A 21,171-nucleotide genomic window follows, 5' to 3' on the forward strand; every position below is an offset into this window, starting at 1 on the left:
TTTCACATTTTCCTCTCTCATGCATGTTATTTTTCTCTGCACTGTTCCTGCCAGAGGAAGTGTGAGTGAGGTGTGTATCCCTGTGTGTGTGTGTGTGTGTGTGTGCAGATTTCTCTACATAATGTACAGCACACTGCTCTCGAACGCTACTCACCCATGTTTACTGTCATCATCAGGAAGTGGCCCTGTTGAACTCGAGCACGGAGCTCAACTTCTCTCTGCAAGTGAAGACTTCACCCTGAGAGCAAAGGAACACAAACAACAGGGTTTCAACATCCAAGAACTCTGCCACTTTCCTTCAGCCTGGTGCTGCACATAATATTTCTGCGATTGCACAAAAACAATGACAAAACAGGACGCAGGTGGTAGTATCAACACAAAGCGTAAATTTTCCACAACGCTGTTAGCGCTTGTGTTATTTATTCAATCTTTATTTAAACAGGTCTCCTGAGATTGACATATCCTTCTCTGAAAAACAACAGCACAACAGCCAAAGTGCTGCATTTAGTGCCAGTAACTCACTCACTCATCTGACTCCAGTGAATGCCCTCATGTCATGTATTGCCACTTTGAAAACCACAAGACAGCATCAGAAAGGGAGTTCCTGAGCGTGTGCTGATGGAGGAGCCACATGGTGCAGCAGCGAGGCAGGCGTGGGTGTTTGCCTAACCACCTGCCTCAGGTACCACAAGCTCTTTAAAAGCAAAGCCAGCGCCATCTTTATGCATCGAGCTGGTGAGTGCAGAGCAGGAAAAAAGACGGTTGGAGCTTCTGATGCTTTTTGTTACTGTACTGAGTAAAAATGGAGCAGACTGTGCAGCTGTCCATGTGTAGAACTCCGTCATGTCATGAACCACTAACATGTTTAGTGCTCTTAGGCTAATTATTTGACACAAATACTGTGGGAAACATTTGCTTAGCAAAAGAGGAAGTGGAACTTGAGAAACGGCTGCACTACACTGTGAAGTGATATTAAAATATGGACCACTGTGCAGTGGCTCCAATCCTCCCCACCCCCCATTACAGCGTCAATCACAGGATCATGCGAGTTACTCTGCATGGTTTTGGCAAAAAAAAGGTTAAATTTGACAGCAACACAAAATGTTATGCCTCTTATTAAAATATTATATTAAAACATTAACAGATGTTATCTATATAAGGCCAGTTTCAGCCTTGTTTCAAACAGGATGTTTCAGAGTCTGTGGTTTTAAATGCAATGCATCCCTATCCTACAGATAGGGATGGAGGTGCCATGGCAAAAAAATTCACACCCCGATATACACTGCAGCCTCCTGCGATGATGATACATTTCACAATTCTTTGGCATAAAAATTATAATAGAACCATCTCAGAACACGTTACATAAACCCTAAGAAAGACTGAACTGTTACATTCTGAAAGAAAAAAGAAAAAAGAAATGTGGTCTACAGTTTAGAACTGGGAAGGGAACTGCCCCATATGATGTCATAATGAAGGGGCTGCAGTACCTGAATTAAGGCAATGTTTTCGATTGGTGGAAACATGTTTACCTGAACAGCACCTATGGGACACATACATGCTAAAACATATTTTAAAATGTTCTCAATAACATCTACTCATCTTGCTAACCAAAGCTAATATTAGCGCCATTCACAACACTACGTAAACATTTTTTAAGTGCATTTAAATCAATGCAATGGTGCAGTGTATCATTGGTAAAATGAAGATGAGCAATGTCTTCGTTTCATGCAGGGTAAACAAGTCGTTATGTCCGACAGACCGAGCTGCTAATGGCTGCTTGTTGCCACACACAGACAACACAGAGTCACAGCTACTGTTGTCAGTGCTACAGTCTGACACTCACACTGCTTCAGCACTGACAGCAGAGCCAGGACTGGACGGCAGCTCTGTAGTCACACACACGTGATTAGCTGCATTCAAAGCAGAACATGGCAGCGACAACAGCCCATAATACTGCTGAAACTAAACGATATGAAAAGAAATAGCATTTAATTAATGGAGAGTGTATTCTAACGTGCTGCTAGATTCCCTTTCAACACCAGAAAACTACTAAAGAGCCTCCAGAGAGAGCGGTCCAGCACCCCTCAGATCTTAAGAGCATCATTCACTCTCTGTCTGGCTATCTCCAGTGTCCATGCTGCATGCCTGCTTGTGTATTTTTCTACTTCACTGTGTACAGTACAGTCAGCAGCACAGATAAACGCTCCGAGCTTTTGTCTGCAGAGACACAAACCCTCTCTCTTTGTGTCAGCCAGAAAACTTTTCATAAAAAAAGCAAAAGAGACGGCCACTGCAGCAATTTACAGCCCGAGTGGGGGAGAGACCCGGGAGAAACACACAGCACACCGCTGTCCGTGCACACAAATCACAAATGGTATGCAGAGAAAGAAAATGGACATAGGAGAAAAGGGAGTTCCAAATATGTCAGGCTGTTAAATGTGGGTAAACCTATGTTAGGACTTCATAATACAGCACGTTGAGTCTGATATAAGGTAGCACAGTGTGCATAGGAAAGGTAACATGATATGTCACAGCAACGCTCTGTGTCAGGCTGTGCTTGTTGACCACACATGAAAGAGATGAAGCACAGCCACAAGACAGGTGGTCTCCTAACGGCATGTTGCCCCCCCACCCCACACACACACACACACACACACACACACAGGGGAACAGAACAGCCTCCGTCCGGCGCCAGCAAGTCACCAGATGGCCCATCTGCTTCGCCCCTCTGCCCAGCATGATGCCAGGCTAGTGGTGCCCACTGATCGCCAGCCCAACTCTCCACACACTTCTTGGCAGGCGGGCGACGTGACAACCCTGCTTGTTGAAGATCAAATGCTAATCGCCGCTCACTCTTGTTGCTCAGTGGCCATGCATCCTCCGAGAGACGACTGTCTGTCTGCGCACTACATCATCTGTCAGGAGAGCCGTAAAACAAAACGCTGTGCACATCCAGAAGTGTTTAGAGCACTGTGACGCACTTCTTACTGTCAAATATGGAAAATATCACAAGTCGGGGCTAATGTTTCCCTGGCAGGTATCCCAACACGAGCACTGCGCTGAAATGGCCAACAAATGTTAATTAAAGAAAGAGGATGGTGTTCAGACGATCCCAGCCAGACAAAGCCGAGCCAAACTCCTCAAAGCACATTTTATTTTTGTTGGAGTGATTGAAAAGACATTACAGCCAAGAATATGCAGGTCAGCACGTACTAAATGCTCGTGAAGATCCCTCTGACATCACTCCCTCCAACACAGTGTGATTCTGCCGTGGGTCTCTGAGGGAGACGCCCCCACACTTTAGACCAGAGAAGTGTGAAGGTCTGCTCTGCAGCTGTACGGAAGCCTGACCTCATGTCTGACATCACTCTGGCGGATGTCTCAGAGAACTCACCCTGTCAGAGGTTAGAGTGTGAACTTTGTGGGCATCACTGTGTTTCTGCTCAGACAGTCTGACAGTCAGGTGTTGATCAATGAGATTAAAGAAATGCAAAAAAGCATGCTGGTCTTCTGTTGTTAAACATTTGGACAGTTAACTTATATTTTCTGAAAAAACTGTACATGCATTGAGAACAATGACAACGTGGAATAAAGGTACAATAAATAGGATTGTTTACATTTACAATAGGTATAATTAGCATGCTAACCAACTAGCCCTGGACCGTACCATGAAGCTCCTGGTGAGCCTAACATGGACGTCCACACTCTGGAGACCTGGTCCCTGCAGCCGGCAGAGATTACGTAGCTCATACAGCACATCATCGTGCAGATCTATGCGCTGTAGAACAGACTAAAAAACTAAATAAAGCATCAAGCACCTCTGAATAAATGGACTGCACTACACTGTTCCTTTAATCTGCTGTTTCAGGAAGTCACTTTGGATCTCACAAAATGCTCACTTTTACATTATACGTGGGCTGAAGTAGGTTTTATGTGGATTTACTGCATTTCTACTGATGCCTGATAAAGGAATACATTGGAAAACTGCTTAAGTGCAATTCAATACAGTGAAGTGTCAAGAATTAATAATGTAATGTTGTAAACTGGATGGATTATAACACGGACTATCACATTTGTAGAACAGCTGGATAAACGCACTGCATCCAAGCTCCCAAAGCAGCACAGCAGGTTATCTGATTCTCTGATAATGTGAGTGTCCAAAATAAAATTGATGAGATCACACATAATGCATCATAGCCCTGACATTATAACACCCTGCGGGTCGTCTGAATAGAGACTCAGACAGGAAGTGAAGAGCGATTAGTGAGCCACGGCTATTTAGGTGACTTACTCTTTCTAAAAGGTCAGCGGCGGGGGTGTCCTGTCCGCTGAACGCCTGCCAGCACTGTGCTGGTGGCCTCCCGACATGAGTCAGAGGGGTTATGCTGGCTGATTCTGGGAAGTAAGACAATACACTATGTCCTCATAATCACAGAAAGCTAGCGGAGGGTTTTCTACGCAGGCCTCGAGGACTTCTGGGTGCTGGCAGGAGTGTGTGGGCGGGACAACATCCCTCCATGTGGGGCCTATTTATCATAACCTTGGCTCTCCTTGCTTTGTCCCACAGGACTTATTGCTGAGAGGAGATTCAAGCTCTTCAATAGGAACACAAAGCTTGGCCTCTGAAGAGGATGCGTCCCATCATCTGGCACTAAATCTACGTTTTATTTCAAATAAAGGACTTTCCCTTTGGACGTGAAGCCATTATTTATACACTTGTGCCTGGTGTTTAAACTGTAAATGCACAATTACAGACACTGCAGTAAACTGATCCCTCTGTATCACCTGGCTTCATGGAGGGTAACAGTTTATTTTAGAGCTGATTCAGTCAATTAAAAGCAAAAGAAGACATCTTGAAGGGATTGTTTTGTCCAATAAAACAGCACACAATGAGGCTGCACATGTTTGAATATAGAACAGAGAGGATTTGTGTCTTATATAACCACCATTTTTATCTAATCTTGCAAAAAATGTATCACTAACTCATCAACAGTCCTCCACAGTGGTTTATGGCTAGACACCAGCAGACCTAATGACGCCCATGTGCTTTGTGTTCACAGCAAAAGAGCACATTTTCAATTAGCCCTGGTTAGCATTTAGGCAAATACCATATGGGCACATATGCCCTGAGCTGTGAATCCCTGGTTTGATTCCCAGTTGGAACCAGTGATGCATGGCATACCTCTACTCTCCCAGCTCCTTCCTCCCTGCCTCTCTCTACAAGCCCAATAAACTGATATAAGGCCAGGGGAGCTTAGTGCATTCATGGGCTTTTAAGTGAGAATATGGAAAAAAAAGTCATGATTTTCATCACTTCTGTCCTGAACAGGAGACAATGGCAGTGATAGAACAAGGTGTGATAATCAGAAACTCTGAATAGTGAAGCTGGGTGTATTAACTCAACCCAGTGGCACGGATCAGACTCCAGTGTAAGAGGATCCTCCTCAGTGAAAGTGATAGCTCTATTAGCCCACAGATAAGTAGATCTGACTCCTATTATCATCAACCACACAACACCGGCTAAAAATAGCCCCATCATAGAGGGGTACTGCTGCCGTCCACAACACATCCACTCCCTGCATCACTACGATCGTATCCTCTACCCGAGAGGACTCTGCACGTTGTGTGTTGACGTGCTGTTACAAGCACGTTCATTCATTGTGTTTCTCCGCCCAAAATGCAGCCATGCAGAGATAGAGCTCATAGAACCCATTTTACAGACAGAACGTCCAGCAGCTGTGGTTCAGGAAGAGGCACAGAAGTATTTCTGCTTTGCCACCAAGCCGTTTATCCGTGATTAGAGGGTCTCCACTTCGGGCTGTTCAGGCCTGAGAGCTTCAGTGAGTGTGACAATGAAAAATCCAAAAGCTGTTTAACATCTTTGCTACAAACTGGTCTCACTTCCTTATTTGTGTATCCATATTATTATAACAGAGATGTGCAAACTGTCACTCCAGCACTCACACTGTTATTATGACACAGTCTGGCTGGTGGTTGTGTGTGTGGCTGTCCTTGCAGCCTCGGGGTCTGCTGCTGCTGCTGATGGTGGTAGTGTCCTTACGGTCAGACAAGCTGTGTAGACAAAGCTCAATCAGGACAACTTCCTCTTGCTCTGCGGAGGGGAGGGGGGGGGCTTAGTGCATTTTCACAGATAAGGATAAAGTGACCCAGACTAACTTCAGAGAGCAGCCAGGCCTCTTTGTTCACATGTGGTCCTGTGATCAGTCATATTTCTGGCTTTCTGATGATGACAGAAAATAAAAGGAGGACACTTCACTTTACATATCTGTGCAATGTCAGCAGTTCCTGCTTTACGTCACCTTGGGTGTGCCGCGACAAGCTTCACACATCTGTATCTGTGCAGCCTGTCTTCTCTCATTCGGGACCTGTGATCTGAAAGTCCACTCAAGCAGACATCTGAAGCCAATCACAGCTTTCCCTTTGACTGTGTCTTGCATTTCTCTGGAGAAAGTTGCCATCTGTGCCATCTAGTCTCTGCGGCTGATTAGTATTGCCACTATCAAGCCTTACAGCAGATGGCACGTTTCATTTTTCTTGAAGACACAGTGCTCGGTAATCAGGCCAAAGAGTTCGATTGTTTTTGACCTATCACACCCGACAATCTTTGTTCTGTGACCACTGAGTGTCTCAGCAGAGGCTGAAAGGCTTCTACTGAAGAGTGGCTGCTCTCATGCCAGACTGCTGCATAGATGGCTGTCCCTCTGCCTGTCCCTCTGCCTGCTACTCTGTCTACCTAAAGTGAAGGATTGTGGGAGTTTCCATCAAAGCAGAGAATATGGGGGCGCCCTCATCAAGAGGGGATGCTGGTGGTTTTGAAGGGACTCTCACAGCAGAGTTAACCACAAAGATGAAGACGGCTTCGTACGGTTGGTGTGGTTGTTGGAAAAAAGCACCTTCAGCTACAACAGGTGTTAGCTTATACTTTGAGGATGCACAACCACACACGGTCTCATCTTGACTAGTCTGAGAGAGACAACATACACTGATCATTTTCTTTCATCACGTCCCAGAGTTCCTTAAAACGTCCGTGCTTGTTGATCTCTTTTCACTGACTGATGACAAACTTGTACCCAGGCAACGTCTTCAAACATGCTTAGGACAGAACACACTGTGATTCACAGCAACTTCTGACCACCAGCCCTCTGGTCAGTGGGCGTCTGAGTTCAGCATATGATGACTTCACAGTACGTGCTGAGGGAGAACAAGGTCATTAAGAGACACTCGGCTAATGAAGCCAAGCAGTCAGCATGACACCGTCCTGAGCAGGACGTTGATGTGACTCTGTGTCCTGCAGGTGAAGCAGAGTCCAGATATAAACACCATGTCTGACTGTACTGTGGGATCCAGCCCTGTTATCAGTACACTGGATTGTTTTGCTGGAGGCACACCAACCGTATCTGTGGGCGGTTTCCACTTGACGGTTTGACTCTCACTTTAAGGCTACTTCTGAGCCCCAGGGCACGCCAAAGGGCTGATAAACTCATCTGTCATCTGCCAAAACACCAGGATATGATGATCCGCTAATGATTAGAACAGTATCATCAGCACCTGATCAGGTGTCTGCTTTAGAAACCAGGTATCTGTATCCTCGTCACGTGGATGATAAATTCTTGTGGTGCGAAGAAAAAAAAAAAGAAGGCAGCATGAGGACAGTTGGGAGGAATCATGTGAAGGACTTTCCAGGATCCTCCTTTGACTGAAAACACCAGGTTCAGTGAGCGCTGTGAATCACAGAGGCACACGAAAAAACAACACTGCTGGGACTCCATGACTCCACACAGCCAGTGTATGCAACTAACAACTGAGTGCAAACTTTTAATTATGATCAATTTGAGATGGACTAAAAGCTGGACTAAGCTTCTTTTGTGGACTCCGTCTAATTCAGATTGACCACAAAAACCGTTAAGATCCACTGGAAGCTGTCCAGGTATCAGTTTCCACTCAGGCCCCTCCATTCAGGCTGCTTCAGTGAATGTGCTGCACAGCCTCAGATCACAGGATTACACAGGGCTGCATGGCTGCTTCACTGTCCAGCCTTTTCCTTTGATGTAAACAGGAAACAACAGTGTAAAAAGCAGAGAACATGGAGATTCTTACCTTGTTATCTGAGAGGGTCCATGTTGTGGTTGTGGCTGCAGGATGTCTGACTGTGGAGTGGAACTTATCACAGATAAACGGACAGGAAGAGCGGTAAAAAAAAATCCTACAAGATGCAGAGCAAACCTTCCCACAAAATCCGGAAACTGCGCTCTGTAGTGAAGCGCAGGATTTAGTACATGAAGAACAGATTTATAATCCAGAGCTGACGGACCGCGCGGTGAACGCAGCAGAGTAAACTGACCTGCAGCGGCCGAGCTGTCTCAGAGTAAAGTTTTGTCGCCCTGCGCTTAGCTTGTCTCAACACACACTCTCCCTCTCGCTCTCCCTCTCTCTCTCTCTCTCTCTCTCTCTCTCTCTCTCACACACACACACACATACACATACACACACTACTGAGAAGAAGCTGAGTTATTCCCTGGAGCTGCGCCTCTGATGTCAGCAGCAACGTGAGCTCCAGGAAGTGCTGACGCTCTCCGCTGGTGCGTTTCCAAGGCAGCGGCGTCAAACTGCAGGGCGCACCGCCCCCTGCTGGACACCTGCGGCAAGTACAACCTGACCCTCAATATAAACACTGAGTTATTATGTCCTTTAAACAAAAATAAGTCATTGTAATTAGTTGTTGGTGTAAAAAAAACACACAATTTCTTTTCTAAGTTTGTTTCACTTAAAAGTCATAGTTAATAAATGTAATACTCTCTGAACTAGCTACCTATAGCTTGACTGCTGAACCTGTTAGCATTCAAGCTAGCTTGCAAACCAGGTGGTTCAACAGTGAACAAACAAACACACCATGAGTACAAAGCAGCCACTTTACCCCCTGTGTGATATATGTTTTTGGACAATTATTGGTGTTGAGTAAAACACATTGTTACGTGCCGGTACTCGTTTGTCTGTTATGTGTCTTTTGCTCTCTCTCTGCAGGGTCCCCTGTGCACTTCTGGTGAACCAAGTGGATCATCCACACCTGAGTCCACTTGGTCCTCATCAGCACAACTATATCAGCTGGAGGTGTGCACATGGCCGGGGCCAGTGTGGGCCAACCTGTGGAGGAGCGCACCATGCGTCTTTGCTCTGTCCAGAGGGACGAGAGCATGATGATCAGTGCTGATCTTTTCAGTTTTGCTTTTGTGATTGATTTGCTGTTTTGTTATTTATTTCAATAAACAAATATAATGCACAGTCACTGTGTCTGTCTGCTGTCTCTTCCTCAGGCCTGGGTAACATTATTGTTGCTTCCTGTGTTTTTGCAGCTGCAAATACTTTTCAAATTTATAAATCATAGTGGAATTGAAGCATGGTAAATTCTACCTTTATGTTATTATGTTTAAATTTTACATATAAAAAAAGTTTCACAACTCAATGATTCACCATTCTTTGAATAATAAAATGAATACTTTTTATTATTAAATTCTCCTAGAGGGCCTGAGTGGTTGTCATATAGACCAACATGTATGATGAGAGGCCAATATTAATGTCAAAGCATATGTCATGCAGTGATCGCTCATATTATAAACAGGCAGTGAACTTGTGAGAGCACATTGCTTTGAATAAGTGATTCATCTACACATTTCTCATATTTGATCGCTGAATGTTTGCCATTGTATAAAAAAAATAGAGGCCACCTGTGCACTAAACATTATTTATAACAGGCACAAAAACACAACCTCGGGCCGTCCTGTCTTGGAATAAAAATTGCTCCGCTGACCTTGCAGCCCCGGTATCACTCTCGTCAGATTAGTCCCACACAGCACTGTTTCACTGTGATCAGACATGACCTTGCTCTGTGCACGGCTTGCTGGAGTGCAAAGAATACCAATTGGACATTTGCATCTCTCTGTGGATTTGCAGTGTTTGTAGATGTCTGTGCTGCTAAACTGTGCTGTAGATGAGCACCACGTGCAGCCAGTGTGGTTTTTACAGATTCACCACAGAGTGCCTCCGAGTTTAAGTTCTTTTTCTGGTGTAAAGCAGGCAGCTCATGCCATCTTTTGACTTTCACATTGTATAAATAAAGTTTTCTACTTCTTTTACATATAAATACACATTTAGAATAAAATAGAAAATACTTTATTCATCCCAAGCTGGGAAATTTCACTGTTGCAGCAGCAAAATATGCTGCATACAAAAAAAAATACCTCTAACGGAAAAAATTAAACCGTATAAACATTATTTACAGAAAAAAAATAAACATAGGTGCAGAAGCAAAAATGTGCAATTTGTAATGCAGGTATACATATAAGTCTAAATCTGATTGTGCAATTTGGTATGAAATGATTTATTGAATTGTGATGGGACTGTGGAGCACACTAATACATTAATGTACATATTGACAGGAGAATTTCTTTCCCTACTAACGCTGGTATTCTGTGTATGTCATGTTTGGAAGCTCATGCTTACCCCACAATAGAGTCTTCTGCAAAAGTCTATTCATCCCTCAGGTGCTGAATGTAGCTGACTCGCTGGAAATATATCAGGTCAAGTGAGCACCACAGGAAAACCTCAAACATACTGAGGAAGTTCACCTTTTTACAAGTGAAAGATGCACATGGTGGGTAAACCTGCCTTTCAGTGAGCACAGACATAAAGGCAGGAGGTTCTTTTAAAGGTTAAAACAAGTTTTCTGTGGTTTGAAAATAGCCTCTTGGGGGAATCACATGGTGTCCATGCACACTGTCTGTAATTCCATGGACATAACTAGAATTGAAGACATTTATGAAGTATTTGATGAAGTATTTGATCATATATTTTAGGGCCTAGCTTTACATATGCACTTTCTTTCTTCTGCATGTAATAAAAATGAGACCTGATATGTTTTTTTTTACATGTATTTACATTAAATAACTATATTTTTATACTACACATTAGGTGGTGACTGTATGTAACTTGAACTGTACATCTCATCAAATGATCCTGTTCCCTGGAGCTGCAGCAGGAGGGAGGTTTCCACCAGAGGAGACTGGATGACCACTGCAGCCCTGAACTCTTTGTCCTCACTGAAACACACAGCAACACTCAGATAGAAGTCCAAGCAGGCTTTTGTATATATTAACAACATGTGAGCTAAACTATGAAGTCCTGCTCCTTACCTCGGAGTGAAGCTGATCTTAAGACGCTGGCTGCAGCTGGAGGCGTAGAGCTTTTTAGACCTGAGAAGCCCAAAGTCTGGTGTCACTCTGAACACATGGAGACCTTCATCTGACTCTACACAAAACAACAGAATATAGATCATAACGAGGCTTCACTTTTTAGTGAGGTAACTTTCTTGCCAGTATCACTGATGGTTACTTGTGAGTGATCTCCAGTAGGTGTGGGCTCCATGGCTGTGCAGGTGTACTTCTCTGGTTTGTGTGTGCCCCACAAAGCAGACGCCAAAGTTAATGTCATCAGCAGAGAGACTCAGTGTAGAAAGACTCAGATTTGCACGCAGAGGCACCGTCTGTACAAACAGAGCAGTCTGTGTGAGGTCACAGCGGTTTTTTTTTTAAGCTACATATTCACTTGTACACTCATCCCTGACCTGCAGACTGCTGTTGCTGTAGTGGATCAGGAGGTTTTGTTGGAACCTCAGCTTCCTCTGCCCACTGGCACTGTGCACCAGCCTCACCCCAGGAGAGACTTCCTCACTCGCCTGGTCCACGTGGTCGAGAAGGGACAGCGAGCAGTGGAAGGCCACTTTCACCTGACATTATTATGAATAACAAAACAGTTGATGGCTCAGATTAAAACACTGTGATTGATAAGTCAGTGACCCAAGGCAGAAGGACTTATGTGTCCCTTGTTGCACAGAAATATAACCCTCTTTGAGAACTTAAATATTTATAAGACTCAGGAGTGCTCTTCACCTTGTACAATATTCCAGGACACTGTGGTGCTGGCTTCCACCCAGGAATGTGGATTTAAACTTGTTTAACTGCTGCATTATTTATTAATTCTACACCCTCAGACTACTGATACTCCCCATGATGTAGAAGGGCCTTGGTGGTTGTCATTTTTATGATGAGAGTGTCATTGCTGTTTCAGCCCATTTCTTGAGGACCAAGATGGCAACAAAGAAGAGATCTGTGTCCCTCCCAGCATCTGGACTACGAGTGTAAAGGTAGGAGAGGACTATGTTTGCAGGTGTTCTTACATCTACTGTCTACATCTCACCTGCATACTGCCTTGAGGCTGAAGCACCAGAGCACGATTATCACTGGTTGAAGGATTGCTGGAGTTGCTTGTCTGGTTTCTGGGTTGAGGCTTGAGGATCAAGAATGGAGGTTGAGTGGTCAGTCTGAAGTACAGCGGCATCTCTGAAGTGTTTTTCAGCTGGAAGGACTGTGTGATGTTAAATTCCTGCACAGCTAGCTGCAGAAAAAAAACAAGCAAAAAAAACATCACTGTCTGCTCAAAGTACTGTACACTCTTGGGATCAATACCTCATGTGTGTGTCAGACCCAACCTCCTTGTCTGATTCTGCCCTCAGTAAATCACCGGCTGACGCGTGAAACTCCAGCACCTCGTCATCCTCCTCCATCTGCACCAACAGCCTGCAGCAACGGGGGAGTCAAAAGGAAGATATGCAACTTAATCAGACCACCTCTGAGCTCTTTTTGCCTAACCTCAGCGTATTTTAATTTTGGAAACATAAATTGAGTTGGATGCATTAGAGGTCTGGGGGACATAAATAGCATGAGTGTAATTGCTTACACTGCAGGCTTAACGGCTGCTAGTAGATCCAATCTGACAGGCTCTAAATCCAAACCCTGCGCCCTTCCAACTTTACCCGGCACACAACCAGCCATCTGTAACACAACAACACAATACAGGAATTTAAATTGCACCATGTACTGTTTGCCTTTTCCAGGATTTAATATCAGGACACTACTAAAACATGTTACCTCAGCGTCCAGGCTCATGTAACCTGAAGCAAAACCTGCACATCTGGACTCACATGTTGACCCAGAGAGAGTCAGCGGGGTGAAGGACACATGGATGGTTCCACTGCTTTTTGCTGGGATCACCTGGAGATGTACAGAACACATCCGTCAGAGGAAAGTGGTAGAGGTGGTGGTTCAGAAACAAAAATGAGTGAGGCTAAAATATGATTAGCATACAATCTGTTGTGGTGTGATACAGTAGGGGTAATCTGATTGGTTGCCCAGATGAGGTCTGATGTAGACAGAGATGAAATTTTTCTTTGCAGGAGATGGATAAAGACAAGTCTTCTCTTCCTCCTCGTGGTCTTCCTCGCATATAAACTCCTTCTCTTCCACATCCTGTAATCAACAGACAAAAAACAGCTTTCCCAGAGGCCACACAGCAGAGGTCATTTAAGTGTGTGAATCTGTGAAACATACTCACAGTCATGCTTTGGAGAGAACTGTGTGATGACTCAGAGGATGGAGGGGTGTCAGTGTTTCTCCATGATGTACAAGCGTTTCCTTCAGGGAGCCTCACGACCTCGTTGCCGTCAGCATCTTTGAGTGGGAAGGCACCTCCAAATGCCACCACAAGATCCAGCAGCTTACGATCATTTCGGTCGATGTTGTAAGTCTCCCAGTCCACACGGATATCTGTCACCATGCAAGGGGTTAGATTAGGTTCTGACAGCTTTCTGACAGCTTGACACAAAAAAGGAAACTTTCTGTGGTAGTCCCTGAGCTCAGACATGCAGTATATACAGGGAGGACATTAGCATGGCTATGGGGGCATCAGAGGCACTAAATTAAACAATTAATGCAAACAAAATTAGTAATTATTAGTAAATAAAGGGCCAGTCATTAGCAATGTACCTAAAATCAGAACAATAATGGGGCTGCCTATACACAGGATAGGTGAGGGTCAGTCCAAGATGTCTTAAAGCTGCTACTTACCAAACATTGTGGGGTTGTTGATGCGCAGAGAGCGAGACACGGTGTCACCTCCAGATACGTGAGTGCCAAACCTAATGATGCAAAGAGCACATCAAAAACAGAAATTACACCGTTGTTAAAAATACACAAATAAGGTAATCAAATAAATGGAGGACAGAACAGACTGTATGATCGGCCGCTGGCGCTGGCCATCTGCTCGGGGGCCTGTCATCTGGAAGTAGAGCGGACAGCCTTTCACCGTCATCTGCATGGGAATGAGCTGCGGTTTGAGTTCTCCCACCTGTAGCACAAACACAAAGAGAGACAGCTGGATCTTAATCTAATTGACTAGAGCTGAAATTGCTCTTACATCCCAGCATAAATGACGTACTTTGCATATGAGATGATCTCTGTATTCCCCCCACATCTCAGTGTACGCAGTCACATCCACAGCCTGCGTCTCAAATGGTCCCAACGTCCCTGTGTCTGGCAGGACAAAGAAAGCTGCACCTTTTCCCTGAGCCAGCAGACTACTGACAAACTCTGAGAGTGGACAGACAAACACAGGATCACAACCAGCACTGCTGCTTACTTAAGTTTGCACGCTGATGAAAAGCTAAAACACACCCTCATATGCTTTCTCCTCCAGTTTCTTAGCTTGAAAAGAGTGAAGCGGCGTCTTGACATATCTGTAATTAAGATGCTGTCTGTGTTACAGGTCTGTCACAGAAAGTCATTCTTTGATCTATTATTCAGGACAGTGAGGCAGCTCTCTTACCTTTTCTCTGACTGGTTCTGGGACTTTAAGGCATGGCAGGTGAAGTATTCTGCCTGTATGCTGAAAGGAGCAGGGATTGCTGTTTGATTGGTGATCAGTAGCTGCTTGGTAACAGCTTGCTGCAAAATAACATCCCCAAAGTCAAGAAGCGGCATGGAAGGGCTGTGATCCTCCTGAGGTGGACTAAGGGCACAGAAAACCCACAGCTTGAGTGCCAGTATATCACTTGTGGTGTTGAGTTTAGGTGTGCTGTTTTTTTTTAAATACCTGGCATTGGGCAGTGAGTAGGACACACTGAGTGTCTTGGGTTTGGATGCCACAATTCCAAGGACAAGAGGAAAGTTCATCCCCTGGACTTCACAGAGAGCAGCCACCTCAGTCAGCTCCAGCTAGAAGACAAAGAATCAAACATCAACACAAAAACTGTGACAAAATCAAAGTGAGTTAACAACTCTTTAGTGAAACTTACATCTGCGTGGGAGGTGAAGGTAACTGTGATCTTCATGCTGGTGTTTGGTCCCAGAGTACCAAAGGAGGGCTCAAAAGTGGCTTCACACAGGGAAGCCTGTCTACCCTGGAGATAGGCCTGTTGGGTAAAACATTAGGCTCATCACCATGTAATAATTATGTTCGAAGAGAAGCTAACTTAGTCTGTTTTATCTAAACAGTAAGGAGCACAGCGTACCGTCCAGCTGAAGTGTGACGGCAGCAGAGTCTGATTGAAAAGCGTCACAGAGCTCTTCACAGGGATTCCTATGTAAAGTTCAGAGAGTGCCAGCTTGCAGTTCAGCAGACACACCTGAGGGGACTGAACATCTGCCCGCATCGACAGGTGACTGTAAGAAACATACAGGCAGTCAGTTGAAGTTATTTTTGTTCAGCTGGCAACAGAACTATAAAAATATGACAGCAGAAAATAAGCAGATGTGCTGACTGGACTATGTACATTGTGCTCATCAGCTTTAGCCCTCTGGCTCAATATTAGACCAATTATGAACTGTCTAACAGATGAAATAACAGAGAATGTGCCGGTGTAGCTGTGTGTCCTCACCATCCTGTTCCATTCGTTACAATCAGCTCCAGCTCTGTTTCAAACTGCTGGCATGAGTGTGGCTTAAAGTGCAAGTCAACACTGCAGGAGGCGAAGGGGGGCAGCACACCTCTGCATGGCTCCACTGAGATCTAAGAACCAACACAGTTTCAGTGATACACACAGCAACCTGCTGCAAACACAAGCATTCCTGTGACCTTCACACAGACATGCGTCAGCGCACCACACCTGTGTGTCTTGGTGTTCCTGCTGACTATGAGACCTATCCTCCAGCATCCAGGAGGCCTCCAGATGGGTGGTGTTGGTGAGGAGGAGGGTGGTCTGAGCGTGCTCACCAAGCTTCACAAGCCCAAAGTCCACAGTGGGCACACTGACGGTCACTGTGGGACCCTAAACAGCACCAGAGAGGTCACAGCATGATGACACATAAAACCCAGGTGATAGCACAGGACTGGCTCTGTCTTACTTTGAAGGAGACTTCTACAGGCAGGGTGACAGGCTCGTGGCGGTGCTGGATGTGGCAAACCAAACTAGTCACAACCCTCCCGGGTTTACATCCAGTCACAATCAGATCCAAATCCAAACACTCGTTTTCCTCTGAAAAAGTCAAAATATGAACAAAGTAAAGCACATCTTATCTGTACAGATACTCATTCAGTGTGTGACCCACCTATCCTTCCACTGGATGGCTCCACTTCTATTATGTGGCTGCTGCTGTTCATTCTCTCCCACTGAAACCGGATGAAGGTTTTGCTGTGGTTCCACATCTGATAAAAATAAACACAAACAACACAACTGAAAACTCTGGCTCTCAATGGTTTTATAGAAACATGATTAACATTATGTAAACAGTGGATTGAATAACCTTAAACTGCCTGTGTGTTGCAGTGGAAATAAAAATCTCTCCAGGAATCATGAGAGCGTACGGCTCCAGCAGGACGTGGTACGGCTCTGCGGACCCCTTCACTTCTATCTCCATGATGATGACACTGCTCAGCTTAGATTTAGAGCCAGTCTGCACAGGCTGGAGGACACTACATCCGCCAACACACACACACACAAGTCAACACTTTGTTAGAAGTGAAGGCAGTTCTGTTTAGTAAACATCACATGTGACGTCAGGCATCTTGTGATCTTGTTGTTTTTTTAAATCACCATTTACAAAGAGCTTTACCTGCTGTCACTGGATGCTGGCGGATGGGGGACACCGCTCAGGACTAAGTGACAAACACTGTGGTAATCCTTTAACTAAAAAGACAAGTATTCTCATTAAAAAGAAACTCATTATTTAAAGAACATTTGATATTTTTCAGTTAAAACAAATTAAAATGTGAAAAAATATCAATATTCCTACTGAAGTTAGGATATTAACCAGCTAACATTAGCAGTGTAATGTCATGGAATACCACTGATTACCACATGGTGGAACAGTGAGTCAATATCTCATCTACCCTCAGGGTTCTGTGAGTCCCTTCTACCTCTTTAGGACAGAAGGTGAGGAGGAACTTGTGGTCCTGACAGGGAGCCAAAGTTCCTGACATGGGGCTGATGTGGAAACTGTCATCTGTCGCTGGGTGGAACTGGATATGGGAGGATTCAGGGGTTTCCCCTGGAAGCAGAGGGTGCAGGTTGGGCTTCATGATCTGCCAGTGGAAAGGCAGCTCCAGGTGGCTTCATCAGAACAGGAAGAGAAACATATTAATGTGGCATTTAATGACATCTGACGGGAAGTTCTGTTTTTACTCATGAAGCTGTGGCTCAGACTACTGAGGTTAATCAGCATTTAGAGTGACTGTGAATCTCATTGCTCCAGTTAAACATACATTATGTAAACCGGTGGCCTAAAAAGGAAATGGATAAAGAGTATGGTAGCTCATGATTTTTTTTAAATGATATTGTTTGAATCTTACACGTTGTTTCTGATGACGAGCGTCTTCTGCTGCACAGCATGAGGGTGACATACGCTGAAGCGGACAAAGTGTTCTGCTGTGAGGTCGCGCACCTCACCGACCACAGGTAGCTCCTCCTCTCCAGATACAGACACAAGCTCAAGAGCAATCACTTGGCCCTGACCTAAGAAACAGAACATCATTCATTCAACCCTCGAGGAAGTGTGAAAAATGCCTTAATTATGGAGCAATTATACACTAAATATTCACCTTCAATGGAAATGTCTTTGACCTGACAGTTGTCACAGATGACAGTGAACACCTGACAGATTCTCTCAGCTGTGCTGGGAAAGAAAACCACCTGCAAACACACACACGTCTGAAACAGTGCTGGTGCCGACAGTAACTGTGAGTTTAGTCCTCATACAGCATGCATATGTCACATTGCTTCATCTTCTTCCTGCTCCTCTAAACAGACTCACCTCCACTACAGTGGCCTCTCCTGGCTGCAGCACAAAGATAGAAGGACTAACTGCAAAAGGTGGCTGCTCACAAAAGTATGTTCTGGTCAGAGACTATAGAAAAGAAAGAGAAGGAAGTTAAATACATACACAAATCAATCCTGATATAGGTATTCTAACACTGAAAAACGTTTACCCTAAGATTTGAGGCCGGCCACTGGTTCCTAGGGATGATGCAAAAGGTCCCTGGACTGAGACCAATATTTTGACACAGGAACTCAACAAACTTAACCCCTCCGATCAGACAATAGCCACACTCCAGAACTCTTGGTACTGCAGAGGAACAACGGAGAAGCACAGCAGCAAAGCAGAGTAAGAAAAAGCACGAGGTTGTGTTTATAAGAACTATGAACATTTGTAAATAAACTCACAGGTGAGTACAGGAGGAGGCCGCCACGCTTCAATGGGCACCACAAGCGGGTCCTCAGCCTGACTCTCCACCACTATAAAGTCCTTGTATTGCCCCAGGGAGTCCGGAGCAAAGCGCAGCGTGTACTTACAACTCATCCCAGGAGCCACAACTCCACCTTCACCCGGGAATCTCCCTGCAACAACATAAAGGAGTATTTACATAAATCCCTCACTGCACAGCAGGTGGCGCTAAAATCAACACACGGGACCGCTGCTGCACATGTGGGTATGATTAAACCCACCGACTGCATTCCTGAGATGTAGGAATTTAATTGTCTGGCATTCCTTTTGAATATAGTCACATTGACACTTCCACCACATCTGGCATAAAGGATGCAGCATAATCCAGCTAGAATTACAATGTAAGCTCACCCAGGCCAAGAGAGAAGTAAGGAGTGGTGGGAGGGATGACTCGGACATGGCGGCTTGCAGAAGTCGTGTTTTTGAGCTCCAATGTAGTCTGAGACAGAAGAGGACATGTTACTGAGCATGATCTCACAGGACAATGTGTATTTATTTGGGAGGGTTACACACACACCTCATAAATGTGTCCTACGATGTAGTCAGTAAAAACCAACACTGAAGGTTCGGCCACAAAAAGGGGAACAGAATCATCTGTCAGGCTTTCAGGGAGACAAAGACAACAACACCTCTGTTAGTTTATAAGGGAGGATGCTTGTTTCACATCCAGATAGTGTAATGGTGTGTGCTAGTCTCTCCAAGCTGCATAAAGATTCATTTGAGAAGTCTAACCTCTCATTTGTAAAGAGATATGTGGCATATAGAAATGCTGCAGTCAGATTTGAATATGCTGAGAATCACCTGTATGCACAGAGGTACAATATATTCAGCAACGTACATGCTGTTGGACGCAAAGACTGCACAGTTTTGTTTGCTCTGAGGTAAATGTGTTTGTTGTTAGTGTTGTGTGTAGCTCTGTGATACACAGCGCAGGTACCTTTGCTTGCCGTCTGCTGTCTTGACTTTGTTCCTGGGCTGGATCAGGGACATGCCACCCTGCTGTGCGTTCGGGGGAAGGAAGCGCGGGTTGCGTATGAAGCCGTACTGATCTTTCAGCTTCTGAAGTTTATCCAATATCTCTGTTCTATCCTTTGCGCTTGGTGCATATTTCCACTTTGGTCTGGATTTGGTCGGGATTGACTTCTGAAACACATGATTATAAACGTGGCCTCAAATCCCCCTCACCTTAAGGCTTCCTAGACATGCATCATCCCTCCCAAAAATGACACACAGTCACCTCCTCACCTCCTTGGCACTGTTCTTCCTCGTTGGTGTGTCTGAGCTGAATTCTAAGGTCAGGTTGTGGTCTAACTTATTCATCCCTAAGACAGCCTTTTCCCCCCTGGGAGTCAGTGCATAACCATCATCTCGAGGCTCCCGGGACACACGCATGGTGTAGGCAATAGTGGGTTTGGCAGGATCCGATTTTACTGACAAGAAAAAAAACAGAGTCACAGCACGCTGGTCTGGTCATTAAAAATTGAAGGCGCGCATCAAAGCTGATCAGCTACCTGCTGTTGGTGCTCGCACTTGTGGTTTCGGGGTGGGTAAGTAGTCCTGGGGGGAGATCTGGTTATTCATTTTGAGGACGTTGTTATCGACACACAAGGGAAATGCGGATTTGACTGAAAACAGACAAAAGACGCTATCAAATAAAGAATGTTATAAATCTCTGGGATATTATATCACTTGATACCTGTGAGAAGACCCGGGTATTCACACACATCACCCATCTGCTCCCTCTGCCTCTCAGAGGCCCGGCTTTCTATGTCTGCAGCCCGAACTCGGGCCTGGATGATATGACTCTCCAGCAGGTCTGCCTTCTTTACACACTCTTCATATTCAGAGTGAGCCTGTGACGCCAAAGAAAACAAACAAACACATTTGCATATTTATGATAACGTTATTGACCGGTGAAGCACAGATTTGCATTGTTTGTAGTGACAGTGTTTGCTTACCTGTCGAAGCTCTTCAACATATCTGTCATGGTAGTCTCTTCGTCCACTCTTAGTCTTCACGAGGTTGGACACAGTGTCTTTTCCGATGATGTCGTTAGTGTAAAGCTCCTTGAAAATGCTCGCAGCGACGTGAGAAATGTCCTGAAGGAAGAACAGGCAGTGTTTAAATGTGGGTTATTTGTTTAATGTTTTAAGGTTGAAGTGCACCTTTACCTGCGATACTCCTGACGCGGGTCTGTGCCTGTTCACGTACGGTTCAACCCGCAACTCCCGTCTCGCCTTTGGTTCGTCCATCATAGTTGTTGATAAACACCGGTTTAGCTAATGCTAACTTAGCTAAATGTTTCATTAGCTAAAGAACCAGTTAGCATGAATTAGAAGTGAGGTTAGTCAGCGCCTCAGTCAACAATGGAGCGTTAGTATGAAACACAAGAAACTATACAACAAGAAAAACGTTAGCTAGCAGCTGGGGCTATGACTTCTGTCCACTGAAACCCTCGAAGCTTGGCAGCCATGTTTGTGTACATGTGGTTACTATAGCGACGAGTAAGGGAAGGACAGCACGGAAGTTTTGGTGTGTGTGTGTG

General features: G+C 44.9%; 2 protein-coding genes across 2 annotated transcripts in view; both read right to left on the minus strand.

The window, feature by feature from the left end:
- Window positions 1-8,516, minus strand: part of map3k22 (mitogen-activated protein kinase kinase kinase 22) — a 31,587-nt gene extending 23,071 nt beyond the window's left edge. The window contains exons 1-2 of the mRNA XM_028432865.1: window positions 8,119-8,516; window positions 155-238 (exon numbers count right to left, since the gene is read on the minus strand). Of these exons, the coding sequence (XP_028288666.1) occupies window positions 155-173 (19 nt within the window). The 5' untranslated portion in view covers window positions 174-238; window positions 8,119-8,516. The remainder of the gene's footprint in view (window positions 1-154; window positions 239-8,118) is intronic.
- A 2,459-nt stretch (window positions 8,517-10,975) lies between these two features.
- Window positions 10,976-20,881, minus strand: dlec1 (DLEC1 cilia and flagella associated protein). The gene is made up of 38 exons (XM_028433536.1): window positions 20,798-20,881; window positions 20,585-20,725; window positions 20,323-20,479; window positions 20,138-20,251; window positions 19,872-20,056; window positions 19,564-19,769; window positions 19,144-19,228; window positions 18,978-19,065; window positions 18,566-18,739; window positions 18,331-18,467; window positions 18,156-18,248; window positions 17,944-18,034; window positions 17,695-17,857; window positions 17,263-17,455; window positions 16,959-17,032; window positions 16,650-16,818; window positions 16,455-16,551; window positions 16,251-16,381; window positions 16,013-16,174; window positions 15,785-15,915; window positions 15,419-15,569; window positions 15,203-15,319; window positions 15,001-15,122; window positions 14,734-14,916; window positions 14,583-14,644; window positions 14,347-14,498; window positions 14,141-14,256; window positions 13,977-14,047; window positions 13,465-13,676; window positions 13,218-13,364; window positions 13,002-13,124; window positions 12,811-12,905; window positions 12,563-12,650; window positions 12,271-12,468; window positions 11,639-11,800; window positions 11,407-11,557; window positions 11,208-11,322; window positions 10,976-11,114 (listed from the first exon to the last, which is right to left on the minus strand). The coding sequence occupies exons 1-38, from the start codon at window positions 20,879-20,881 to the stop codon at window positions 10,976-10,978; spliced, it is 5,079 nt and encodes a 1,692-aa protein (XP_028289337.1).
- Between the last annotated feature and the right edge of the window lie 290 nt (window positions 20,882-21,171).

The sequence above is a fragment of the Parambassis ranga genome, chromosome 20 (genome assembly GCF_900634625.1).
Source record: "Parambassis ranga chromosome 20, fParRan2.1, whole genome shotgun sequence".
Lineage (NCBI taxonomy): Eukaryota > Metazoa > Chordata > Actinopteri > Ambassidae > Parambassis > Parambassis ranga.

What these genes read in the sequence shown, in the direction of transcription:
- dlec1 (XM_028433536.1), bottom strand. Translation starts at nt 20,881, where the DNA reads ATGATGGACGAACCAAAGGCGAGACGGGAGTTGCGGGTTGAACCGTAC. An exon ending in GCCTCCTCCTGTACTCACCT is followed by an intron (nt 18,468 to 18,565) that starts GTGAGTTTATTT and finishes GTTCCTCTGCAG; the next exon opens with TACCAAGAGTTCTGGAGTGT. An exon ending in GTATCACACCACAACAGATT is followed by an intron (nt 13,125 to 13,217) that starts GTATGCTAATCA and finishes GTACATCTCCAG; the next exon opens with GTGATCCCAGCAAAAAGCAG.